This window comes from Artibeus jamaicensis, unplaced genomic scaffold (genome assembly GCF_021234435.1).
Source record: "Artibeus jamaicensis isolate MK-2021 breed Jamaican fruit bat unplaced genomic scaffold, CSHL_Jam_final contig_464, whole genome shotgun sequence".
In the NCBI taxonomy this organism is placed as follows: Eukaryota; Metazoa; Chordata; class Mammalia; order Chiroptera; family Phyllostomidae; genus Artibeus; species Artibeus jamaicensis.
This window is the reverse complement of record NW_026521842.1, coordinates 18026053-18044086: the sequence shown is the minus strand read 5'-3', so window position 1 is coordinate 18044086 and position 18034 is coordinate 18026053. Positions and strand designations below refer to the sequence as shown.

Sequence of the window (18034 nt, the reverse complement as noted above, 5' to 3'; positions counted from 1 at the left end):
CTGCAGAGGAAAGCCTCCCTCGTGGGAGCACTTTCTGACCAGGCTGCACCTCTCCACCCCTCCCCCCATGGAGTGTTCTCTGCTGCAGTCATGAGATACTTGTCACTTTTTCAGTTGCTTTTTTTTTTTTCTCCTTTGGCTTCCAGCTCAAATCTAGTAAAGACAGAGGCACCAAGATTTTCTACAGCATCACAGGGCCTGGGGCAGACAGCCCCCCTGAGGGTGTCTTCTCCATAGAGAAGGAAACAGGCTGGTTGTTACTGAATAAGCCATTGGACCGAGAGAAAATTGCCAAGTATGAGGTAAGTAACCTTTAGCCTCCGATGAGAAGCAGGGACCCAGGGCCTTGTGGGAAAGGTAGCACCAGGCTGACCCCAGACCTGCGTACCCGCAGCTCCTCGGCCATGCTGTGTCGGAGAACGGTGCCTCAGTGGAAGAGCCCATGAACATCTCCATCATCGTGACAGACCAGAATGACCACAAACCCAAGTTCACCCAGGATGTCTTCAGAGGGAGTGTCTTGGAGGGGGCACTGCCTGGTAAGAGGACTGGAGAGGGGACACCTTTGGAGGTGGCCTTGGGTCGCCTTACGGTACCATCTGGAGATCAGCCCAGACTCTTTGGGCTGGAAGAACCCTCACACCTGCCTTCCTTGATTGTGCAACAGGTCACCTGCCATCCGTATGCCTGAGGATCTCCCAGGGGCCTCAGATGATCAGCCAGGTTTAGGAACCACTAGTTTTGAAGCCACAAACACCTAGGTTTGAATCTTCATTTTTGCCTCTTCACCTGCTCAGACCCTGGGCACGTTCTTGATCTCTGAGCCTTACTCCTCACATCTGGAATTGGCAGTAATACCAACCTTAAAAAATTGTGAAGACTAGAAACAACATACACATCTTAAGTAACACAGAGCACGCGGCACGAGGTTCTTTAGTAATTGGCAGGAAAGCAGCAGGGACTGGGGGGCGTTGGAACGTGGTTTATGCTGCACGGAAAATAAATTCCCGGGGCCGGAGAAGAGAGGGGGAGAGGCCGGCAGGAAGTTAGGAAAATAGCTACATACTAGTGCTCTCAAAGATAGGTACTGCTGGGAAAGGGTGCTCTCCCTGAGCTGTGGACGGTACATACGGAGGAGTGAATTGGTTAGACTGCCAATAACGAATTCCCAAAAGAAAAACAGTGCCTTAAACAAGATGGAAGCTTTTCCCTCTCGCCCCTCTTACATTTAGGAAGTTTAGGGGTGCTCAGTTCAGAACGGAATAGTGTTTTCAAGTATTGGAGACCTAGATTCCTTCTATCTCGTCGCTCTGCTGTTTTGGCAGGGTTCCCAGCATTACCTCACAGTTGCTGCTGGAGCTCCAGCCATTACATCTGGGAAGGGGTGGGAAGACTAAGCCTCCTACTCGGAGAAACACTTCTCCCAAAGTGGCATATCCCATTCGTCGGAATTTAGTGTTGTGGTCACAGCTAGCTGCAAGAAAGGGTGGGAGACAGTCTTTGTTCCAGGTGAGCCTGTGCCCAGCGTAAAGTGACTATGAGGATTGTGTCTCTCAGAAGGAAGGGGGGAATGGAAAATGGGTGCCAAATAGCAATCTCGGTCACCAAGTGGAACATGGGTCCAAGCCACTGAGCAGGATAATGTCTATTCCAGTTCAGAAGTGGGCAAGGCTGCAAGTGGACCTGGGAGGGAAGGGGGCTCACTCATCCCTTCTCCCCTCCAGGCACTTCTGTGATGCAGGTGACGGCCACGGATGAGGACGATGCCATCAACACCTACAATGGGGTGGTTGCTTACTCCATTCATAGCCAAGAGCCAAAGGACCCTCATGACCTCATGTTCACCGTCCACCGGAGCACAGGCACCATTAGCGTCATCTCCAGCGGCCTGGACCGGGAGGTGAGTGCCCCTCGGGAAAAGTGCTCTCTACCCAGGCTTGTCTAGGCTGGACCCTGACACCCTCAGCAGAGCCCCTGTGCCTGCCCCCAAGGCCCAAGGCAGAGCAGTGGGGACCCAAGTCAGCTGGCAGCGGCTGCTGCTGTGTTCCTACGTTGGTGTCCCTCCGCTCCCTTGGGCCGGTGGCACGCTGCCAAACAATCTTGTTAAGGCTGAGGAGGCGGCTGTAAAATGCAGACGTTTGATATTTTCTGGAGGTTTTCTCATTTCCTCTCGGAACGGCTCACTTAACATGCACACGGCCCAGATTTGTCCCCTGTGTGCCACAAAGTGGAATTAGCTCCGTGGATGTTGGAATTGCCTCCTGTTTCCTAATTAATACCTTTGACCAAACTCCTGCTCAGAGCTCCCATTCTGCATCTGCCCACGGTCAGGGGGCAGTGCCCAGGCATCACCCCCTGACAGGCCCAAGAATGTTGTGTGGATGGCAGTGTCCCTCCCCCTTCATCCTTGGCCTCTGTTCTTTGGGGCGGTGGGTGAGTGGTGGGTCAAGGAGTCAAAAGAACATTGCGCGAGCGAGAAACATTCCCCTCCCCTCCACATTCTCCCGAGGCCGGACTCTCAGTGGCCTTCCACTCTCCTTTTCTCCACAGAGAGTCCCTAAGTACACGCTGACCGTCCAGGCTACAGACATGGACGGGAACGGCTCCACCACCACGACAGTGGCCACAGTGGAAATCCTCGATGCCAACGACAATGCTCCCGTGTTCGATCCCCAGAAGGTGACGCCCCCTCCTGCCTTCTTCCCTCGTCAGGCAGTGAAGGACTGGGCTTTTCTTTCTTTGGTTCGCAGGCCCCCACTCAGTCCACTGGGCTACACCAGCCAGGGCGGGTTTTCCTTTCTAATGAAACTCCAGAACCAGCCCACGTTGTCTCAAGTTCCAGGTCCAATACCGACTGGCTTTGTGACCTTGGGCAAACAACCTAACCCCTCTGTGCCCCATTTCTAATCCGCGAAGTGAGGATAATGATAATACCTGCTGTGTTATCCTGACTGAGTTTCAAATGAAATAATCTCTGTAATGTAACCCCTGGTACATAATAAGTGCTGGATAATGGAAAATTTTCGATGATGATGAAAGTTCTAATTCACTTTGTACCTGTACCTACCCTCCTTCCTCTAGTGCATGCTTGTATACTCCCAGTGGCAGAACTCGGTGGCAGTCAAGATGACACCTCACCCCTTCTTATCGTGAGGCAACTCTGGCAGCTGAGCATTATTTAAGGCAGATTGAAAAATGTTCTGAGCAGCTGATTTCCCAATCTTTGCCATCCGTTCCAGAACTTTGAAAAACATTCCTGGTCAGAGCCCCAGAGAGATCGGGCACTGAGCCCTTCTTGCTGCCTGCCTTATACCTTTCTGATCTCAGATAACCAGGTGGTTACACACGGTGGGGGTCGGGCACCCAGACCGGTGAGATTCCTGGAGCATCAGGCCCCCGGGTGTAGGGGCAGCAGGCCCGAGATTGTAGTGGTCGGTCCTAGCAGCTGTAAGACGGCTCTGGGGTGCCCTGAAGCCCTGGTGAGGGGGTTGGGTGGTCGTGGAGAGGGTGAAAGGCCCAAGGCTGTGCTGGAGTTGGATGGAAGATTCATGGCTGGGGAAGAATGGAACAGCCTCTCGGAGTGGTCAGTCTCTCCGCTCTAACTGTGCTATGCTTCCCACTGACAGTACGAGGCCCGTGTGCCTGAGAACACGGTGGGCCATGAGGTACAGAGGCTGACAGTGACCGATCTGGATGTCCCCAACTCACCAGCATGGCGTGCCACCTACCGCATCTTGGAAGGTGACGATGGGGACCATTTTACCATCACCACCCACCCTGAGAGCAACCAGGGTGTCCTGACAACCAAGAAGGTGAATCGGTTTGGGTTTTCGACAAGGGCCACAGCTGGGGCAGTCAGGTCCGCAGCCTCCAGGACAAGGAGGTGACCCCTGTCTTGGGACACACACCTCAGGCCACTTGCCAGAGTGGGCCAGGCCAGTGGCTTCCAACACTGTCTCATCCCCTTTGTGCTGTGAATTCCTTCCTTTACGCTACATCTTAACCTGGGACCCAGTTCCTGAAACAGGTAGAAGCCGCAGATCTGATTGTAGCCGGTCAGCAGAGCCCCTCGTCTTGGTCCCCGGTGTCCGCTGGCTGCCCTCACTTACTCTTCACACACAGAGGGCCTCTGTGTTATGGCTGATTTTGCATTTAATCCATAGCTAGATGTTTGGGCAATAAAATGTTCTAAAGTACTTAGTAGCTAGGCACCCTCGCCTCTCAAAAATATTTGGAATAAAATTGATGCTTTAGGAGGATGGGACTAATCTTCCTTTGATTTCTTTCATATCTCTATGGAATTATCCCAATGTAACCGAATACTGTGCCGCTCAGGTGGCTCACACCACACGTGGTATTGTTGTTTTCCTTCCAGAACAACAAATAAACAACTCTTGGGAAAGGCCTGAACAAATCAAATTACCATTTCCCCTTAGAAGTTCCATTCCTAGAAAATTAAGTATATATCAAAACCACACCAAAAGCTGTTATGTATGTAAAACATGTTCTAGATTGCAATTATAAACAGATTTTTCACATCCATGAATGTGCAAATGTCCAAAGGGATGTTGACAAGTCACATGGGATATGGGACAGTGCTTTGGATCCCTGCCCCAGCATGTAAATGCCAGTGGCGGCCCAATCATTCCTAGAAATGCCTCTGTAAGTTTCTACTGCTCCCGCTAGGGGGCGTCACCACCCCATTGGGAACCAGTTCTGAGGCTTACTAGTCTGTTGCCTTTGGGATGATCTGAGAGGCCCCACTGGGTGTCCACTCAGAAAATGCAGGTGGGCTGTGGCATAGGGAAGGGGCAGTGTTGTGGCTGCTGAGATTCTCAGGGCCCTCGCTATGGGCCCTTCCTTCTCACATCACAGCTCTGGCTGGGGCTCCTCAGAGAATGGCAGCTCAGGTCCTCCTTCTCTCCCAGGGCTTGGATTTTGAGGCCAAAAACCAGCACACTCTGTACATTGAAGTGACCAATGAGGCTCGCTTTGTAGTGAAGCTCCCAACCTCCACGGCCACCGTGCTGGTCCACGTGGAGGATGTGAATGAGGCACCCATGTTCGTCCCACCCTCCAAAGTTGTCACGGCGCAGGAGAATATCTCAGTTGGGGAGCCTGTCTGCACCTACACTGCGCAGGACCCCGACAGGGGGAGTCAGAAAATCAGGTACGTAGGAGCGGGGTCGGGTGCACTGGTGCTTCTGGGTGGGTTGTTTATTGTGGTTGCCACAAAGATTGTTAAATATTTTGAGCATCTCCCCTGCCTCCCCCTCTTACCCTCCCCAAGGCTAAAGACTCTGGGCAGGGGTCCGGGGCAGGTGTTCCTGCTCCTTCTCACATGGCCTTGCTGCGCCATCCCCACCCCACCAACCCCCGCTGCTCAGGCTTCACTCAGGGGCAAGATGCATCTTCCACGTGGTCCTGCTTAGGAGTCCTGCATCGCCAAGGCACAGCCTGCCGGTTGGCATGAGGAAGCTTTGAACAGTGACACCAGAATTCTGCATGTCCTGTGTGTGACTCTTCTGAACTCTTCCACTCTAGCTACCACATTCTGAGAGACCCAGCTGGGTGGCTAGCAATGGACCCAGACAGTGGGCAGGTCACTGCTGCGGGGGTCTTGGACCGAGAGGATGAGCAGTTTGTGAAGAACGACATCTACGAAGTTGTGGTCTTGGCCACGGACGATGGTGAGAGCTTGCTCCCAGCCCCTCCTCGTGGGCACCTTTGGTTCCCAGGTCGCATAGCACAGCATGTCCCCTTCACAGGCAGAGGGTGGTGTGTGTGTGGACTGTTAGCAGTCCAATCTGGAGGACCAGAAGGGTCTTCCAGAGGGGTCTGTTTTTAAATTTATATTTTATTTTGAGAGTGTGTTTATTAAAGCTGGGAACGGTGTGACAAGGACGGGCTTAGGACAGAAGAAGCAACAGGGGAGCCCAGGCAGGGCTGCCATCCGTTCACTGGTCAGTCAGAGAAAAGGGGGCCTTGGGACGAGTTCGGGGGTCAGCCTGGGACGACCTGCCACTGCCCATTGCTCCCCTGATTGCAAGTCTCATGGGGTCCCTTAGAGTCTAGGAGTTACATAGCACAGGTTTAGCAGGGCGGGGGGGGGGGGGCATGCTCCTGGGAGGGAGAGTGCGCCCACAGAGGAGTCTCAGAGACTGGTCCAGAATGGCTGGCCGTGGTTCTGATTTTCCTGAAACCTGAGTTAGGAGATATCCTGAATTGGCCTGTCCATTTCCCCTTGGTGAAAGGAGCTACCTGGAAGTGCTGTGCTTGATTAGTGATGCCACACTGTGGCACGGTCAAGGATTTGGATGTGACTGCCATCTCTGCTGGACACTCAGTGAGTGAATCAAGGCCTGGAGGCAGATGAGAGGTCACCACAGGGCTGTGAAGGGAAGCTGTCCTGAAGCTGATCGGCAAACACCGTGTTAGCCCTGAGGTGGCCAGTGGGTTTCTCTTTGTAATAGACTGGTAGTGGCTGTCTGGATGAAGCGGTTGAAGTTCTGTGCTCTGACCCATTAGTGATGTCTGCTCAAAATGAGAATGCTGGCACGATTGCCTTATATTCACCATCACTGGTTTGATCTGTAGTGAAGCAACCGTGTGGAGGGTCTTGAGAGGTTATAGCTGGTCAGTAAACAGGATCCTCCCTGAGGCTGATCGGGTAGGTCATAGGGGAGCTTAACATTGATTCATCAACCCAACCCAAGGGCAGATACTGAAAAAGGATCATGTGTAATTACAAACAGGGAGCCCTCCCGCCACCGGCACGGGGACCCTTCTGCTAACACTTATGGACGTCAATGATCATGGCCCTGTCCCTGAGCCCCAAAAGATCACCGTCTGCAACCAGAGCCCTGTGCCCCAAGTGCTGAACATCACGGACAAGGACCTGTTCCCCCATACGTCCCCTTTCCAGGCCCAGCTCACACACAACTCGGACCTCTACTGGACGGCAGAAGTCAGTGAGAAAGGTAACTGCGTGCGTGGTGGTGGCCAGTGTGGGTGCCGGCTCTGCGGGGTGGGGGTCAGCCTCAAACCAGGATCTTACACACATGCCCGGCTCAGCATCTTGTGGGTCACAGAGGTAATGGTCTCAAGAACATCAGTCCAATGCTAATTATCATCCCAGTGTAAGCCTTTGGAATTCCACAGGAGCACTTAAAGACGACCATTGTTGCCCATCTGCCTTCCTGTACAGATGGAAAAACAGGCCCAGACAGAGAGGGCGTGACTGCCTCCGTATCACATGAGTCAGGACCCCAACACTGTGATAATAGTTGACAGCACCAAGCATGCTTGCTCAGTGCTTGACACGCCTTCAGATGCTTTACACAGATTAAGCCTTTTTTATCCTCACCACAATCCCCTGAAGAAGGTACTATTACCATATATAGGTATGTGCACGCCCATTTCACAGATGAGGAGATCAAGGCTTCCAGAGGTTTAAATATCTTGCCAGAGGCTCTGTGGCTAGAAAACAGTGACACCAGGATTTGAATCCAGGCAGTCTGATTTACTGTAATAGTCTGCTGCCTACTGTTTGTTGAACCCTGGTGATATGCAACATGCTTTTTTTTTTGTCCTTATTTAATATTTCTATCACCTCTGCAGTCAGTATTTATTATCCCTAGTTATAAATGAGACAGGTTAAAAAGCATGCCCAAGGGCACGTAGTGGGTGCGCAGTAGAGATTGAAGCTGGAGCCCCTGACCACACCACCCCTGCTCCCATCCGCCTCTGTCCTTTCTGATACCCCTGGAGCTTCTCCAGCTTTCCGTAGCTTTTCATCTGTCACAGGCCTGGAGAGGGGTCTTATTGGTATCAATACAGGAGGCCCCCCCCCAGGGTGCATGAGAAAAGTAGATCCAGCCCCAACTGCCAATGAGGTCCCTAGAGAAACATTGCATCATCCTCCCGTAAATGTTCCTCTCTTCTTCCTCTTGGGGCCAAGGTCACCCGGGAGGGAAATGGGGAACCAGTACATTCAGGTTCTGCCCCAAAGAAACCAAATGCCCAGGGTCTGTAACTGCTGCTGAGCACAACACAGAAAGATCTTCCCAATCTGCTTCAGACACCCACGTTGGCTCTTCGCTTCTTTCTTTCTTTTCTCCTGCAAAATGGGTTTTTTTGGGGGGACAACAAAGATGCAACTTTGGACATGTGGTCTCGGTGAGCTACACAAGTCCCCCCCAATTGGCTCATTTTCGTGACCCGTGTGATTTGGGTGTATATAACCAGCACCTGTCCTTTGGGGAGCCCAGATTGGTCTCCTATCACCCCCTTGTGGCCTACAAGTCATTTTTTCCTCCCTGACCATGCTGTTTACAGAGCGTGGACTCTGGAGCCAGTTCACCTTGGTCCGGGACCTGACCCCTCCATTTGCTTGCTTTGAGGTTGTGGGCAGGTTACTGAGCCCCACTGTTCCTCCGTGGGGTGGTCCCAGTAACTGCACCTACTCCCACAGTTACTGGGAAGATGATGTGACTTCATGAAAAGTATCTGGTGTGGTGTGTCAGTGTGTGGTGGACCCACACCAACGACGGTCAGAGCTGGCTCTGCCTGGTGTGAGCACTATGGCCAAAGCCCAGTGGTGCCGGCACCTGGTAATAGTATCAATACCTGGTTCTTGGTTTGAATTTAGTTTTTTGACCCAATCTCGTCCCCTTTGGTGGGGAATTAATTCAAACTCTACCCAGTGTGACCTCGAGCTGGTTGCTTGGCCACCCTGAGCTTCAGTTCCCACGTTGGTGAAGTGCAGGGGACAGGACCTGCCTTCACGTCCCGGTGCAGATGAGCGTAGAGCTTGGTACCTAGGAGGTGTCAGTTTAGTCACCGCTGCCACTAGCACCACCACCATCAGCATCAGCGGAGACGTGGGCCCTCTGGTTTCTGGGAACAGGGTGGTGGTGGGGGTGTTTTGGTGAACTGTCCCGCATCGGCCTCTCTAGGAGGCAGTCCAGACACTCAGCCCGCAGCTCTCTGCCTGCCGCTGCCCAGTGGGGGAGGGGCGAGTCCTCCCTTCTGGCCCTTTTCACTGCGAAGAGCCCAGAGAAGTTAATGGTTCTGAGCAATTACTGGCTGTGCATAACTTTTTAAAAACTTCATAGTTTAGAAATATGATTATTGTGTTTTTTCTTTAAATGATGTGATTTTTCTGTTCAAATAATCCTTACCACAATGGTGAGTTTGGCTTTGGCCAGACATCAGTTTTTAACACTTGGGATGAGTGTGCTTGGGGATTGTTCTCCCGTCACCCAGACGTAGAGGCCGTCCCCTCAAACCCCCTTCAGGATCCATTTGTAGTTTCCCAAGGTGAACGTGTCGTCTGTCCACCAGGAGACACTGTGGTCTTGTCACTGAAGAAGTTCCTGAAACAAGACGTGTACGATGTGCACCTGTCCCTGTCTGACCGTGGCAACAAGGAGCAGCCGGCAGTGATCAAGGCCACCGTGTGCGACTGCCACGGCCACGTGGAGAACTGCCCCCAACCCTGGAAGGGGGGTTTCCTCCTCCCCGTCCTGGGGGCCATCCTGGCTCTGCTGCGTGAGTACCCACACCCTCCCCGTCGAAGGCTGGGGTGGTTGGAAGACCTGACTCCACCCTGAACTTGTGGGCCGAAGGGGCCACCGGCATTGCCCATCTCTTCCTTAAACTCTTAATTCCAGGAGTGTCAATCAGCCAGTAGATATTTATGGAGCTTCTGGAACGTGCCGGGCTTTGGGGATTCGGTGATGAGAAAACGGACCTCTGCCATTACAGCATCTAGAGGCCGGAGCAGTGGTCTTGAAGGAGTGGTCTCCGGACCACCAGCATTAGCATTACCAGGAATTCGTTAGAAAGGCCGTTCTCAGGCCCCCCTGCAGACCTACTGATTCAGAGGGGAATCCGGCTTTAATAGTCCTCCGGAGAGTCCTGATGCGCGCTCGAATTTGATGACCAGTGGGTGGGAGTGTTCACTTAAAAAGCGATTTCTTTGTTCTAAAGGTACAACTGATCACGTCTGCCTTTTTCACTCATTAAGTGAGTCCTCGCACAGGAAGCACACACTCAATCGGATATGAATACAACATGAGTGAGCTTCAGTTAGCAACGTACTGTGCACCAAACACTGTTTTAGGCACTGGGGGTGCAGCAGTTAATAAAACAGGCTGACCCCTGCCCTCGGAGCTTACTTTCTAGTGCAGGGTGCAGACAACAGATAATCTGGTGGGGAAATAGATGTTGCTATGGAGAAAAAGAAAGTGGAGGGGAGGAGGTGTACAAATTTAAATAGGTGGTCAGGAAAAGCCTTGCTGAGAAAGGGATTCTCAAGTAAAGATCTGAAAAAGATGAGGAAGCAATTCAGCAGATACCTAGGGAACAAGCGCAGAGGCCCCCGAGGCAGCACTGTGCTCAGTGTGCAGAAACAGGGACGGCTGGAATGCAGAAAGCAAGAGGTGGTGGGCGAGGCGGAGCATCCTGCGGGGCCTGGTGGGCTCTTGTTAAGGCTGTGGGTGAAAGGGGGTCATCAGAAAAGGTCTGGAGCAGAGGAGTCACTCCTCTGAGGGTTTCAGGATTCCGACTGAGTAGTGCCAGATAGTCTGTGGAGTGTCAAGAATGGGGGCAGGGAGACCATTCAGGAAGCGGTTGTTGACGGCTCTGACCAGGCTGGCACTGGAGGTGGTGCTATTTTAAGGTAGAATCAGTTCATCCGTATCACTTGATACGTGGTGTGGGGAAAAGAGCCACTGATGAATCAGAGGCCTGGACAAGGAGCCACAGGAGTTCTCATTACCAGCGTGGGCAGGACCATGGGAGGAGGTTTGCGAGTCCTGTCCAAATGGGGACATCGGTAGGCAGTTAGACATTTAGGCTTTAGGTACAGGTGAGATGTCCTGTATGCCTCCTGCCGTTCTCCAGCCCCACCAGGGAGGGTGAGGCTTGGGAGAGGTGACAGTCTCTCTGGTGTGAGAGGTACATCCTGAGAACTCACGGGCTCCCTACGAGGGGAGGCCCATTTCATCTGGCCAGAGAGAGGCAGTGGTTCCCGTGGCAAGCAGAGAGCAATGTCATATCTGGACACATCCACTATTCGGCATCGTCACTAAGAGAGAGGGCCAGGGGTACCTCTTCTGACGGGACACACTTGGGGTGGTCGTGGCTATTAGGGGGAGCAGCCAGGGGTCACAGCCGTTAGGGGGAGCAGCCAGGCATTAGTTGGCCATCCCCCCACATCTAAGCCATATCACTAAAAGCTAGTCCCACCCTTAAAATTCCAACAGAGCATTTGCATCTGAGTTCAAATACTGCACAATATTCAAGTTGTTTTGCTTTTGGCTTGAAGTCTATGGCTAATCTAAGGGACACCTGGGGACTGAAAAAGAGTCTTGTTGAGAAGTGACATCAGCTGGAAGAGTTGTGTCCCCGCAGGGGAGAATTTCCCTAAGGACCAGTACCGTCAACAAGGGAAGACTGACAATAAATGATACAGAATCATAGGCGGGGGTGGAGTCACAGTGCTGCCAGGGGGAGGTGGCCTATGAGACCTGAGGGTGAAAGCCATGCATACGCTTGGAGAGTGTTCCAGACCAGGTGAGGGCTCGGAGGGAGGTTCTGTGGTGGGAACCTGCTGCGTACGTTGAAGGATCTGCGAGGAGGCCAAAGTGGCCAGACCTGGGCAGAGGACGGGGACGGGCCGGGGCCACATCCTGTGCACTTGATAAGGAGTTTCAGGTTTTCCTAGGTGTGAGGCAGTGATTGAGGTGTGTTGAGCTCTGGCTGCTGCACAGAGGGACCTGAAATTAGATGGGGTTCTGAGGGCTGGGGGGGCTGGCCAGCTGTGTGGCTGTGGGGCTGAGTATTCACACTCCCCGCCCTTTCAGTGCTCCTGCTGGTGCTCCTCTTGCTGGTGAGAAGGAAGCGGAAGGTCAAGGAACCCCTTCTTCTCCCCGAGGACGACACCCGCGACAACGTCTTCTACTATGGCGAAGAAGGAGGTGGCGAGGAGGACCAGGTAGGGCGTTAGGAGCTCTGGGGTTTGGGAGGCGGATGTCCCCAGGGCCGCTGGCAGGGATGGTTAGGCCAACCAACTAACCGTCTTAGCTGCGTTGACCAGATCCTGGCCTGAAGCGTCAGTCTTCGTGCAGGATCCACCAGCAACTCTCCTCTTCCGAGGGGGCGTCTGGTCCAGTGCTGTCGTCTCCTTGGCCCCAGTCAAGGTGACTGGGGAGAGGGCTCTGGAAACTGGGGCCTTCAGAAATCACTGACATTTCGGTCTTCCAAGACCGACCCATGATCAGAGTACCCAAATGGTAGGGAAGTGAGGTGAACCGTAAAGAACAGGGGAGTGGGGGGTCCTCCTCAATCTCATGCTTTCCCTTCTTGAAGGACTATGACATCACTCAGCTCCACCGGGGCCTGGAGGCCCGTCCCCCAGTTGCTGTCCGCAACGACGTGGCACCAGCCTTTATCCTCAGACCCATGTACCGCCCGCGGCCAGCCGACCCGGACGAGATTGGCACCTTCATCACCGAGGTGAGGCGTGGGGGCAGCCGGGGGCAGCCCATGTCCAGGCTCCAATGTCACAGGCGGGAGAGCATGAGCGCAGGGTCTCGGCTCTTGGTTCAAGTCCTGACTTCACCGCCAGCACATTTGAGTAATTTCTGGGCCTGTATTTTTCCTCCTTCTTGAAACTCTTAACTCATAGAGTGGTGAAGAGTAGACTAGGAAGAATAGTTTATTCATTTTTTTCAGCGAAGACAGGGTTGGGCAAAAGTAGGCATATAGTTGTGAGTATGTGAAACAGTTTATTCTTGTATTACTGTTTATTATTATTTTCTGTACGAACAACTGTAAACCCACTCTTGCCCCACTCTGTGCAGTGCTTGTCAGGAAAAAACTCCGGAGCCAGGGAGCCTGGTTTGGATTTTTGAGCCCCAGGCGGCTCCCGTGTGGGGGGAAGTGTGTACCTGAGCCTGTGTTAGAGGCGCTTTAAGGACTGAACGAGTGAGCACCTGGAACAGTGCCAGCTCGGTGGCTCGCAGACTGCCCTCCACTGCAGTCTCCCAGGGAGCTTCAAGAACTGACGCCCCGGGCTCAGCCCCCAGGGGCTGACTTCACTGACTTGCATGTGGCCTTGGCTGGCTTTGGAATTTTTTGAAGACTCGCAGGTAATCTAAGTTTGGGAACCACTGACCTGGCATATAGCATTTACTATGTAATGGTAGCTGTTGTTGCTAATAGCTGAGTGTCTCCAGTTAACTCTGGTCACACATTTGAGGAATTTTGAAAAACATCAATGCCTGGGACCCTGGCATCTATATTTTTAGGCTCTGATATCTTTAGCTCCCAAGGAAATCAAGTAGAGCCAGGGTTGTAAGAACCACTGAATGAGGTGCACAAGAGGTATTGTTTGTTTGTTTGTTTGTTTGATCCACCTGAGGACGTGCTTATAGATTTTAGAGAGAGAGGAGGGGTGGGGAGAAGGAGAAACATTGGTGTGAGATGGAAAATCGATCGGTTGCCTCTTGCACACACCCTGACTGGGGACCAAACATCCAACCACAGCATGTGCCCTGACTGGGAATCGAAACCATAACCTTTCAGTCTTCGGGACGATGCTCCAACCAATCAAGCCACATCAGCCAGGGCTAAATGGAGGTTTTTAATAGGACGGGTGGATGGATGGATGGATGGATGGATGGATGGATGGATCGATGGATGGACGGACAGACTGATTGCAGAATGTGAGGAAGCAGCAGTGGACAAAGGGCTCAGTGGGTGGTCAGGGTACCTCACCTTGCCTTGACCCCTCCTGGCTCAGCCTTCTCTTCTGCAGAAAAGGAAACTAAACTTCTTGCCATCGAGAAGTAGCCTGCACACTCTGGGGAGTGTTGTGCAAAAACAGAAGCGTCTGGGAAGAGACATCTGGGGTGGTGGGTTTGAGAAGATGCCTCAGAGCTAGATGTCTGGAGCTCCCCTCCAGTTAGGGGTAGGCAGTTTCTGGAACGTCTCTGTTGGACGGTTTGCAAACACCGTCTCATTTAATCCCGGCCTCAACTCTGCAGGGCAGGAATCCTGTTGTTACCCTCAATTCACAAGTGAGGACATGGTGTTCCACTATTATGCCAGGGACTGCTCTGATGAGCACTTGCCACGTATTCATTCATTCCTCTAAAACTATATGGAGTCGCCCCATTTCAGAGGTGAGAAAAAGGTAGCACAGGCAGGTTAAGGGACTTGCCCAGGGTCACATCTGATTTCAAGGCCCCGCCCTTCACCCCTGGACTGTCGCACTGAGCGCTTGCTGCAGGCAGGGCCCTGTGCTGGGTGTTTATACCCAGTGTTTCATTTCAACATCAAAGCCTTAAGGGGGCCGAGGAGAAGAAGTGGCTTCACAAGTGAGGAAGTGCAGGCTCAGCCAGGTGAATCAACTTGCCTGAGTTCTCAGGGCTGCCAAGGGTGTGGTCCCTCGGCCCCTAACCACCTGCTCTCTGTCGCCACAGAACATGAAGGCAGCTGACACGGACCCCACAGCCCCGCCCTATGACTCCCTGTTGGTATTCGACTATGAGGGCAGCGGCTCTGAAGCCAACTCACTGAGCTCCTTCACCTCCTCGACCTCTGACCAAGACCAAGACTATGACTATCTGAACGAATGGGGCAGCCGCTTCAAGAAGCTGGCGGACATGTATGGGGGTGGCCAGGACGACTAGGCCTCTGAACCAGCGGGGCTGGGCACTGTGTATCAGGCCGCAGCTGCATCTTCAGACGGCCTGACACCCCCGCCAGTCAAAGGCTTTGGGGCTGTTGAGAAGTGGCCTTAGCAACTTGAAAGGAAGAAGCCTCGAGTCTGACATTGGAGGGGTGGGGTCTGAGCCTTTCAAAAACACGGGCAGTTCGGCTTCAGCACTGAACACCTCAGCCTGGGGCTCGGGACCCGGGACCTCAGAGGGTGAATTTTCGGGAGTCTCTTTCCTTCTGGGAAATGCTGGGCCCTGTGTCCGACTCCCCATGGTAGCATTCTCTCTGCAATGGACCGTTCTCCATAGAAAGAGACCTCTTTTTAAAACCCAGACTTTTTTTTTTTTAATGCTATTTTCAGAAGTCAGAGGCGGGTCCTCAGCAGTCCCTGGAGCCCGCCAGGAGCCAGGCCAGAGCTCCTCGGCTCGAGCGAGGGCCTCGAGCTTTCCTCTCTGCTCGCCAGGCACTGAGGCCTCCTGTTTGAATGGGTTACTGCATTTTTCTACTGAGCGCATCCAAGTTCTCCTGTGTTTTCATTTTCCCTACGGAGTGCTGTAGATGAAGGGTGGTGACAATCGTGTACATGTAATAGAACTTTTTTATTAAAGGAACTTTCTCAGAGTTGTCAGGGGAGTGAACTCTTTTTAGGTAGTTTCATTCATAGATCGTTCACATATCTGTACCATTCACCCACTTCAGTGTGAGATCCAGTGGTGTTTAGACTTTTCAGAGCAGTGTAAGGGGAACGAGCACTTTCAGCCCTGCCGGCTGCACCGCGGCTTCCTTTACAGGCCCCCGCAGGGACAAACCACCGCTGCCCCCCGCCGCAGAGTCAGAGTTGCTTGCAGGTAGGAGAGATCCAGCTGACCTCCGTTCCCCTGCACTGGCCCCACCGGCTCTGCAGGCGACATCTAGAACGGTGACCGTGCTCCCAAGTGGCGTGCTGTGTGATTTCTTCTCCCGGACTGTGGGCTCTGTGTTGACAGGCAGGGGTCGGGGGTGTGGGGGCAGGTCCAGCTCTGCTACATCGCTTGACCGCTACCTGCTGCAGACTTTTCAGGCATAAACTGAGGTGTTCTTACGGAGATGAAGTGAGTTAATCTGCCACATGGTAAGTGCTATATGTGTTCATTGAGAATGGCTACCATTTAAGCTGGACAAGACTTCACTTATCTCCTTTAAACACATCCTCACAATCAACCCCTTTGAGGGCGGTTTACTGCTTTAAAGAATGGCCTTTATTTTTTTTTTAATGACTCCTGATCATCATTAAAATCAAGCCAGACAGAAAGAGAACTCACCCCGCATGTCAGTGAAATTGGGACGCTCCTGACAACGCCCAGGGACACATACAGAAATGAGGCTGAAGAGGTGGCGGGGAGGGAACAATTCCTATGTGCCTTTGTTAAAGGGAAGTTTACATTTGCTCTTTGCGATGAACCGACAGAAAAGGATCTGAAGTGAAGCTGAAAAGATGGCTGAGGCAGAAATAAATGTTTCCTTTCTGCAGGACTGACTCGTTCTGTAAAGCAGTTGTCCTCAAAGTGCAGTCCCTGGGCCATCAGCAGCCACCTCACCTGCAGGCAGGACCCTGCACGCTGTTCTAACAAGCCTTCCAGGTAATTCCTGATGCACATGCAGGGTTAAGACTAAGGCTCGGAAGCCGAGGGTGTCTGGAAGCCCGGATGGGGAAGTCAAAAGGGGAACTAAGGTAAGGAACAACCTCACTCATCCTCGGTCAGTGGCCCCTCAGCCCACAGGCAAGGCCACCTCCTGTCCCTGAGCTGCAGCCTCGGATTCCCCTCCCGGGCCCTGCTGCTTTCCCTGATAAAGCTGTGAGGGAGGATTAGGTGTCTCGGCCAGCACACACCTGCCGCCTGCTATCTTAAACTCCTCTCTGAGACGCCTGAATAAAGCCTGAAACCCTGTCTTGTGTGGAGACTTAATAATAAAATCAAACAACCACCTTTCAGGCCGGCTGCCTTCCCCTAAGATTTTTGGAAGTGGTCGAGGAAGGAAAGTGGCCATTCCTAGCCAGGCTTAGACTGGGTGGATCTAGATCCCTTGGGTGCTGGAGCCAGTCACGAACCCCTGAGGGGTTTGGAAGGACCCCGCCTGGGCTCTGGGTCATGGATGGATGTGACGTCACTCTCACTCTGACCTTGCTTCTCATCTGCAAAATAGGATCTGAGGGACTAGTCTTTAGGGCCTATAATAAAAAGTCCAGTGCTGGCTTCGGCAGCACATATACTAAAATTGGAACAATACAGAGATTAGCATGGCCCCTGCGCAAGGATGACACGCAAATTCATGAAGTGTTCCATATTAAAAAAAAAAGTCCAAATCAGTTAAAATCACCAGTGCTGAGCACTCAGAGTGGGCACCAACTGTAACCATCCATACCACCAGCATGATCATCCATCCATACCACTGGGACCACCTGAATGTCTGATTTTTCCATACCTTGAATATTAATCTTTCATGTTCTGTCATTCAATAGCTGGGTGTGCATCCTTCCAATCCATTCCCCCCTACGCAGTATATGTGCATTTTGGATTATATCGTATAGCAGGACATATTGGAAGGCTGCCATGTTGTCTCCAGCCCATTCCGGTTGGACGTGTTAGCATTTATTTATTCTCACCACTGTCCGTGAACATTATTGATTCTGCTTTTTGCCTTGAACACTGTTAAACTCCCTGGAGCATCCATCTCTGCAGATGCTTCAAAGCCACTCTTCCAACAACTAGGGAGGGGTGGGGGTGGTCCTTGTAGGGATCAAGGCTGGCTGATTCTGAGCCGAGGGTTCGGTCTCCGATGATGAGTTGGTGCTGAAAGGACCCCTCGGGCTCATTCTATTAAGTGATTACCCTCCTCCCCCTGTTTCTTTCTTTCTTCTTCTTCTTCTTCTTCTTCTTCTTCTTTTTTTTTTTTGAGAGCGATTTATTGTTCCACTTATACATCCACTGGCTGATTTTTGTATGTTCCCTGACCAGGGATGGAACCCACAACCTTAGCATATTGAGACAATGCTCTAACCAACTGAGCTACCCAGCCAGGGCCCTCCCCTAGACTTTTGAAAGCCAAAGTCCCAGAACCCAAGTCCAACAACAACAACAACAAAAAGATAAAAGTAGCTTTGTTGGAAGAAGAGGTTGGGGTGCCCCCTCTTGGCCTCATCCTCCCAATATTTCTCCTTAAGAACCCCCTAAATGCAGAACATTTAGATATCTGCCCCCAGTATACCCCTGCCATTTTTTGGATGACAAAAGATAGCAGATCAAAAAGCAGGCATTCCCCAAGA

General features: G+C 52.3%; 1 protein-coding gene and 1 non-coding gene across 2 annotated transcripts in view; both read left to right on the top strand.

Moving 5' to 3' along the window:
• The window catches only part of CDH3 (cadherin 3), a 38884-nt gene extending 23533 nt beyond the window's left edge, over positions 1 to 15351 (top strand). Inside the window, exons 5-16 of the mRNA XM_037162732.2 lie at positions 147 to 302; positions 395 to 539; positions 1725 to 1900; positions 2551 to 2679; positions 3627 to 3812; positions 4929 to 5170; positions 5545 to 5690; positions 6756 to 6980; positions 9346 to 9552; positions 11871 to 12001; positions 12376 to 12522; positions 14493 to 15351. Coding sequence (XP_037018627.2) covers positions 147 to 302; positions 395 to 539; positions 1725 to 1900; positions 2551 to 2679; positions 3627 to 3812; positions 4929 to 5170; positions 5545 to 5690; positions 6756 to 6980; positions 9346 to 9552; positions 11871 to 12001; positions 12376 to 12522; positions 14493 to 14702 — 2100 coding nt within the window. The 3' untranslated portion in view covers positions 14703 to 15351. The remainder of the gene's footprint in view (positions 1 to 146; positions 303 to 394; positions 540 to 1724; positions 1901 to 2550; positions 2680 to 3626; positions 3813 to 4928; positions 5171 to 5544; positions 5691 to 6755; positions 6981 to 9345; positions 9553 to 11870; positions 12002 to 12375; positions 12523 to 14492) is intronic.
• Positions 15352 to 16956: 1605 nt separating this feature from the next.
• On the top strand, positions 16957 to 17060 carry LOC119061957 (U6 spliceosomal RNA). Its single transcript, XR_005084887.1, has one exon. It is a non-coding gene; the product is annotated as a U6 spliceosomal RNA (small nuclear RNA).
• Positions 17061 to 18034: the final 974 nt, after the last annotated feature.